This window comes from Sinocyclocheilus rhinocerous, unplaced genomic scaffold (genome assembly GCF_001515625.1).
Source record: "Sinocyclocheilus rhinocerous isolate Xijiao unplaced genomic scaffold, SAMN03320098_v1.1 scaffold50, whole genome shotgun sequence".
NCBI classification, from domain to species: Eukaryota; Metazoa; Chordata; class Actinopteri; order Cypriniformes; family Cyprinidae; genus Sinocyclocheilus; species Sinocyclocheilus rhinocerous.
In genome coordinates this window covers 694,452-702,591 of record NW_015641057.1, presented here as the reverse complement: position 1 = coordinate 702,591, position 8,140 = coordinate 694,452, and the positions used below count along the sequence as shown (strand labels likewise).

General features: G+C 37.1%; 1 protein-coding gene across 1 annotated transcript in view; it reads left to right on the top strand.

Annotated features, from left to right (window-relative positions):
- LOC107754456 (uncharacterized) overlaps positions 1 to 4,788 on the top strand; it is a 6,977-nt gene extending 2,189 nt beyond the window's left edge. The window contains exons 4-12 of the mRNA XM_016570898.1: positions 350 to 563; positions 665 to 932; positions 1,028 to 1,205; positions 1,372 to 1,448; positions 2,345 to 2,525; positions 3,557 to 3,805; positions 3,913 to 4,084; positions 4,190 to 4,338; positions 4,482 to 4,788. Of these exons, the coding sequence (XP_016426384.1) occupies positions 350 to 563; positions 665 to 932; positions 1,028 to 1,205; positions 1,372 to 1,448; positions 2,345 to 2,525; positions 3,557 to 3,805; positions 3,913 to 4,084; positions 4,190 to 4,338; positions 4,482 to 4,714 (1,721 nt within the window). The 3' untranslated portion in view covers positions 4,715 to 4,788. The remainder of the gene's footprint in view (positions 1 to 349; positions 564 to 664; positions 933 to 1,027; positions 1,206 to 1,371; positions 1,449 to 2,344; positions 2,526 to 3,556; positions 3,806 to 3,912; positions 4,085 to 4,189; positions 4,339 to 4,481) is intronic.
- The last annotated feature ends 3,352 nt before the right edge of the window (positions 4,789 to 8,140 follow it).

The window sequence follows — 8,140 nt, the reverse complement described above, 5'->3', positions numbered from 1 at the left end:
GCTCGTTCAGCGGCCTCGTTTCGCTTCGACGGCTTTCAGCCTCACCCTGCTTCATTCTACTACGTTAACAAATCATTAGCTCATCCATGAACATGATTTCTGCCCGAGTCCCGTCGGATTGCATCGGCTGTGGGGATGAAGACCACAACTCCCATGATTCCACACTCAGTCACGGCTTCATCAAACTAAGCCTTTGTCTATTTGTTTATTTTGAATACGCGCCCTCTTGTGGCGAAAATTACATACTGTGCCTTTAAGTGTTGCATGTTAAACTTTAGATATTACGTTTTAGGACTACATTATCATAATACTTTGAGTAAAAATACAAACTTTTTCCTTTTAATTGCAGGCACCCAGGCTATGGTTTCTTCTTTCCATGTAGGTGCTGAAACTACTCCCAGTTTCCCCTCAGTAGCACTGTCTTCAACTCCCATCAAAGCCCCTCCATTCCCACCACACAAAAGGCCTTGTCTTGAGTTGGATGAAGAGGAGGAAGACACAGACATTTCTGAAAGCATAGCTGAACCACACGACTCTGCTGTTACAGAGGAGTCCGGATTATGGTTGGTTTTAGACCTCTTTATAGTTTTTTCAATTTTATAAGTTATTTTGGCGATTCGTAAAAGTGACTTGAAAGAGTACAATTTCTTGTTTGTCTTTCTAGGGAACAGACCACATACAATGTGTCAAAATACATTGTTTTTGAAAGCTGCCTCCGAGAGCTATTTGAAACATGTCCACTTTGCAAAACAAAGTGTGATGTTCAATGTAGACGAATGGGCAGCTATGTGTCATTCAACCAGCATTGTCCAAAGTGCAGTTATCACAGAAAGTGGGAGAGTCAGCCAGTCATTGGAAGTACACCTGTTGGAAACCTACTGGTGTCTGCAGCTACTTACTTCTGTGGTGCATCCTTCATTCAATTTGAAAAGGTAATCTTAAGATCATATTACCCTTATGATCATATTTCCAGGTCAATCACTGTTCTATTATTATGTGGTTTTTAATGCGTTTCCTAATTTTTTAGATTTGCAAGGCCATGCAGCTTCAGATCATCCACTATGATGCATTTAGGAGGCATGCTAGGAACTACCTAGAGCCTGCTGTAATACACAAGTGGAACTTGGATCAGAAAAACCTTTTCAGGAAGCTGCAAGAAGGGGGAAAGGTTGCAGTTGCTGGAGAAATGAGGGCTGATACACCGGGTAAGTTTTTATTTAGAAATTATAAGTAATTATATCTTGATCTGGATTCTTCTGATTATCATTTTTGTGTTACATTGGTCGGACGAAACCAGCACGACACAGCAAGAGTCAGGACTGGTATAGACGCGATATGAGGAAAAATGTATAGTTTTTTTTTTTTTATTAGGGCACTCGGCAAAATACGGCAGCTACACCTTGATGCACCTGGACAGCAACACTATTCTTGACATGCAGCTTGTTCAGGTAAACTTATTTTATATCATAAACTTATTAGGGCTGTCAAAAAAAAAATTTAGAATTTCGAATATTCATCAAATTGTAAAAAAAAAAATCCACATTAGAATGCAAAAACGTTGCATTCGAATTTTAGGTGTGCGTCAGGCAGTATTATCAGTGGTGCAATAAATGCGACGACAATGTAAGTGTCATTGCATTTGAATCGCACGAGATGCGATGACGATGTATGTGTCATTGATTGCATTTGAATGCTTTTGTTAGCCTATCCAGTTGAACCCACTAGATGCGGCGCTGCTACGTTGTTCATTCAATATATTGCGGAAAACGAGAGCATCAGTGTGGCGAAGATGTTGTTTACGGTGAAACTGAAACCAAGCTGTTCACACAGAACGCATATTTATCACATTTTCTAGCGGGGCATCTATCAGCGTTGCACTCGCGTCTCGCACAAGAGAGCGCCATGTTTAGAAAGCCATGTAAAATTAATGTAAGTCCAACTTTTAAAAAACATGTCTCAAGACTTTGTCGGTTTTCCCCATCCCACTGCATCTCATGTTTTTAAATTAAGTAGCCTACTCTTTGTGATTGGTTTTCGGTCCTTTGTATTAAACTATACATGCATGCATGGTGCTGTTTTTTTTTCTAATTGTTTAAGCAACTTTATTAATTATATATGGTTTATAAACATTATTTTAAACATTATGCACTTTTTTAAAAGATAGTCGTGTTATTTTATTACGCTTTGAAGAAACTTCATATATAATTCGAATTTTGATAATATTTAAGTGGAAAATTCGAATTTAGTTTTTCAGTTATTTTGACAGCCCTAAAACTTATTATATTGTTACATTGGGAAATATTCAATTGTAGGTTTATGCCTTTTTAATTTAATTTATACCCAGAGCAACGAGGTAGGTGGTAGCTACCACATGAAGAAGGAGGGCTTGAAGCGTTGTCTAGATCATCTGGAGGCTAACGGTTTGGCAGTGGAATACATCATAACGGATCGCCATCCACCGATCCAGAAGTTTCTTAGAGAGCGCAACATCGTACAGTTCTACGATGTGTGGAACTTCGAAAAAGGTGACTATTAAGCTTTGTGTATTTTGTGACATACAGTCAGTGTTGGGCCATCAACATTCAGAACACTGTTATTTTTAACTAAACCAAGCGGCTGCTGCGTGCATGGTTTAGATGGCAGAATGCCAGCAAAGAGCTCTGCATTTATAATCTCTGAAAGACATCTCAGTTCATCGCAATCTCACAAATCTCTGTTATAACACAATAAATATATGCATAATGAATCTTTCATAATGTCTACAATTCGTGTGTTATAATGAGAGGATTCGTGAGCACCAGAGGCGGACAGTAACTAAGTACATTTACTTGAGTATTGTACTTAAGTACACTTTTTGAGTATCTGTACTTTACTTGAGTATTATTTTCTCTGGGAACTTATGACTTTAACTTCACTACATTTGAAAGACAAATATTGTACTTTTCACTCCACTACATTTCTATCAAGATCCTCAAAGTAGAAAGTCGTTTGAAAGCTTTGAAAGTCAGTGGGTGATTTCTTTCTTCTCTAAAACGTGACTCTTTTTTTCAGACAGTTTATCAGTAATCACTCCTGTAGGGCTACATGAAATGATTTCCCAGCATTTTTTGAACACTGACCAGTTCCAAATGTGATATTTATTAGTCTCTGCACAGCACTCGCCCATCTTGTCCCGCGCCGCACTCTGTTGCGTCGGGTCTCGCGGGAGCAGGTCTCTGATCCACTGGCACTTGACTCGACAGTGCCTGTGCTACATCCTTTTTAGGTCTCTAGATTATAAAACACTGCATTCTGTTACCAATGTAACGCGGCAATAACGTATAGAGACCTCGGCTTGTAACTATACTCTAATTACTATTTTGAAAATTATAACGCGTTAAATTACTCCGTTACTAAAAAAGTAATCAAATTACAGTAACGCGTTACTAAGTAATGCGTTACTGCCCAACACTGCATACAGTGCTGTGTAATGACAAACCTTGTGCATTTCCTTATGACTGGTTTGTGACGTTAATGTATGTACTACTCATACACCACATTAATACTTTGTTTACAGGTTTGTCTAAAAAGTTGGACAAACTTTCACAAAAAAAGGGGTGCGAAATACTGAAGAAGTGGTTGCGCAGCATCAAGCATCATGTATACTGGAGTGCTACGTCGTCTACTTCTGGTCCCGAGAAAGTGGCCAGATGGACTTCCCTGCTCAACCACATCCAAAATATACACATCCATCAGAACCCTGAATTCCCGAAATGTGCACATCCAGACAAAGTGTCCCGAGATCCCAAAAAATGGTTCCAACCAGGTATGCAACAGATTTTTCGATTATATTATAATGTGACAAAGTACAGACAAAGCTTACTACTAGTAATTTATCATTTTAAAATATTATGTTTCTTTTTGTCATTCAAGGGTCAATGCCTCTCTACAAAGTGGAAAAGATCCTGAACAATAAGCGAGTCCTAAAGGACGTGGAAAAGCTCAGTCACCATTACCAGACATCTTCGCTAGAGGCCTTTCACAGTGTGATCCTGCGTTTTGCCCCCAAGAATGTCGTTTTTTCTTTCATTGAAATGTCGTGCAGGTATTATATATTATGACATGCAATATAGTATATTTTAAATATGTATATGCAAGATTTGCTGGAAGTGTGTAATGTTTTAACTTGTATGTCACTCTTGTACTGCAGGTTGTACCTTGCAGCAATGCACTACAATGAAAATGGAGACCGTGAGCAGGCAACGACAACTTCAGGACAACCTATGTACAAGGTTGTTTTTCCAAAGTCAAAGAAGGGTGAATGCACTGCAAAGCCATTTAAAACAGCCCCTTCATATGGTATGTTATCAAATGTTTTCTTTTCATACACTTACAAATACACTTTTACACATAGTGATGCATTTGATATGTTACTAAGACGTTGGTTGTCGATCGACAGTAATATACATAATAAAATTTCCTTTTGTACCCTATATTTACAGACTATGTAGCTGACTTGATGAAGCTGGTCTTTGAAGAGGTGTTTGCAGACCCCGCACCATTTGTGGAGGAGCTAAAACAAATCCCCATTCCTACATTCCTGTCCTCCCAGATTGAGAGACCTTTAAAGGAGGAAGTTGTTGGCCGCCACATCTCACGCTTCAGTCAAGGGGCGGTCGAAAGCCTACAAGCTGTCCATCCGGATCAGGGAACTCCTGCCAAATCTGAAGCATAACACAGGACGGGAGAACCACTCTGACTATCTGTCCTAAATAGCACCAGCTTACAAAGCTTCGATAGGCGAGATATCGGTACGATCAATTTAATGCATCCATGCTTGAGAAAAAAAAACTTTTGAATCGCAGTGTCATGGTTTCCACAAAAGTATGAAGTTTTATGTTTTCAACATTGATGATAATTTTTTTTTTTTTTTTTTTTTTTTTTTTACAGCAAATACATATTTTGAAGAAAAACCTTCAAGGTTTTATTTTTGTTGCTTTTGTCTCTTGAAAACAATATTTTATTTGTTTTGATTTACAAATGATAGAAATGAGATTACATTAAAAAAAAATTACTCTTCTTCTCTGTTCTTCGCCTCAGGGATCCAAAATCAGCTCTGTAAATGTTATTAATGTTCTGGAGGGTGTAAGGAATTAAACAGTTAGGTTCGAAGCCTGGGTGGTGTGTCATGCATTGTAGAGGGCCTGAAACCTGGTTCATTCGCCTCACAACCTGTGGAAGACGAGACACTATTTATAATGCAGTCAAAAGAGTAAAAGAAAGTATGTGTGCATATATATATATATATATATATATGTATGAATGAAAAAATAACATTGGTGTTATACATAAATGCAAAGTAAAGACTTACAATACCTTTTGTATTGCCAAGCAGCATACATTTTCAACTTCATTAGGCATTTTATTACAGTTGTTACATTTGCACCTAAACAAAAAAGGTAAAAATACAACATTATGTTTTATCATTCCACGACAAAGTCAATACAGTGAAGACAGTTCTTATAACGTCGTATATATGTAAACATAATAACTACCTATAGTTAGCTCATTGTTAAACGTGTTATTTGTAAAATAAAACCTTACCAATCTGTTAGGTTCTGCTCAAGTCGCGCTGGCAAAGTTGATTTATCAGCTTGGTCATCTGCATTTTCTGGATCAGATTCGGGCTCGAATTGATAAGGTAGTAACGACGACATTATCACCTGTTAATATTGCTTTGGAAGCAGTGTTGCCAACTAATTTTAATGGGAAGTTGCTAAAGGAAGGTCGATTTGTTGCTAAAAGTTGCTAAGTGACGTTGTGATGCCATTGTGCGATGACGGCATCACGACACAAAATTGTGTCACTGCATCAAATCTCAGCAAAAAATATAATTTATATATGTTAATTTCGATTTGTTCATAAAATAATATAAATTCATAATATAATAATATTAATATATAAATAACTGTATTTTTAAATACAGCATTAAATTATTGAACACGTACACATTTTTGAACAATTACAAAGTTTTTTTTATTAACTAGTAAACTACACATTCTGAACAATTATAGTTTTAAGCGGTGTATTAGTAGTTTGTTAGTATGCTACACTCCAAGAAAAGTCGTTAAAATTAGTCTCCTATGTTAATATGAAGGAATTTTCCATATTGATTTTTCACAGGTTTTTTAACCTGCATTTTAAATTACGTATTGGCCCGAAATATAAGACGAACAGTAGAGGTTAAATCTTACTGCAGTCTTCAACTCTGGGTACTGTCTTACGTTTTAAAATCACAAAGGGAGTTTGGTGCCATCAGGCTAACGTGACAGTCACGACTCATGCAGCTGTAAGGTTTTCTTTTTGTTTTTACTCGCGATCTTTACAACACGCATTACATTACGTATTTCATGGCACACTCGTTTTATGCGTATTTGGCGCCACCTAGTGTTGTGGGTGTATTATTGACATGTCAAAGTCTAGACCCTGAATATAAGATGACCGCGTTTTTTCAGATGTATTTCCAAGAAAAAAATATCGTCTTATATTCGGGACAATACGGTACGCATTGTATTTAGTGTTTTCGGGTTACAGGGTAACAACGGATAATGGATAATGGATAATGGATAAAGTCCTGGGAAATTACTACCTTTTCCATTGTTCTAGATCAACTAACTGATCAACAATCACAGGTACAAGCTACTAACAAGGTGTATCATAATAGGTGTGTTCGACTTGAAGCGGCGCTGTGCAGATTGATCGGTGTTTGACATCAAAGCACCGCGAGAGCGATTAGAAATCATGCAGGTCCGTCTGCGCTCTATTAGCTCTCACGGTACTTTGATGTCATACATCGATCGGTCTGTGCAGCGCCGCTTCAAGTCGAACACACCTAATTATTATTGAACAATTGCAAATAGCAGTTAAATTAATTCACGTGATGTGTGTACTGCTAGGCATATTTGGTTTCCTCTTTTTGTCTAATTTAGATGGAAAATGTGTGCCTTTTTATCGTTTGAGTCACTTATCAAAAGTTGCTAAATAAATTTTAAAAAATAGCTAAATTTGTTGCTAGGTGCTTTTGGAAGAAAAAGTTGCTAAATCTAACAACCAAGTTGCTAAATTGGCAACACTGTTTGGAAGCTGATATTCCACATATGGTAAGGGGCGTAACATTTCCGTCACACGCTTGAGGTATTCGGCCAATCACAACGCACGAGATAGCTGGCCAATCAGAGCACACCTCGCTTTTTCAGACTGATGAGCTTTGTAAAAATCGACGCGTTTCAGAAAGGCGGGGCATAGAGGAGAAACAATAATGCACGGTAAGTGGAAAATAATGTTGTTGTTTTTTAACTTAAACCGCGTAAACACATTGCTTTACACCAAATACACAAAATAATGTTAGCAACGTCATATGACCCCTTTAAGTTTGTTGTCTTAGAAAATTCATTCCAAATAAGTGAAGATATTTTAAGCCTAAGTGAAAATGAATCTTGTTTAATGTTTTTGATTCTTGTGCACCCCTCAGTTATTAATATATACAAAATATATTTGTAGTATATTCAAATGTAAAACAACTCCAAACATTTTTACACATTTAATCATATATTTTATGTGTGTGTTGACTTTTGTTATGCACTTATTTACATACTATAAAGAATGTTGTCCTTGAACAGTCTCCACTATAGTTTGCTGTGCTGCATGGGAGTGCTCCAGTCACTCACAGAAAGGAGTGTGATTGTATGGTTTCCCTACTGATCTGGAGAGGAGAAAAAAAAATGATGCATCAAGTTTTGTTCAATTCACATTTACTTGTATAGCACTTTTTTATTATACACATTGTTTCAAAGCAGCTTTACAGAAAATGAATGTTTCTACATTACAAATAAGAGTTCTGTTAACAGGTGTAACTGTGTCAAAGTAATGTTCATATGGCCGAAATTATAATTGTATAGCCTAAAAAAAATAGGCTATACAAATCGTCATGTATTCAGAAACAATGAAACATGTATACAGAAACAATGGACAAATTAAAGCAATGGTTACAGGATGTGATCATGTTGATTACAATGCAAGGAAAATGTAGCAGTTTTGTTTATTCATTCAGAGTCAGCTTCATCTGAGGTCTTCTGAGGGGTTGGCATCATCTCTTCTCAGG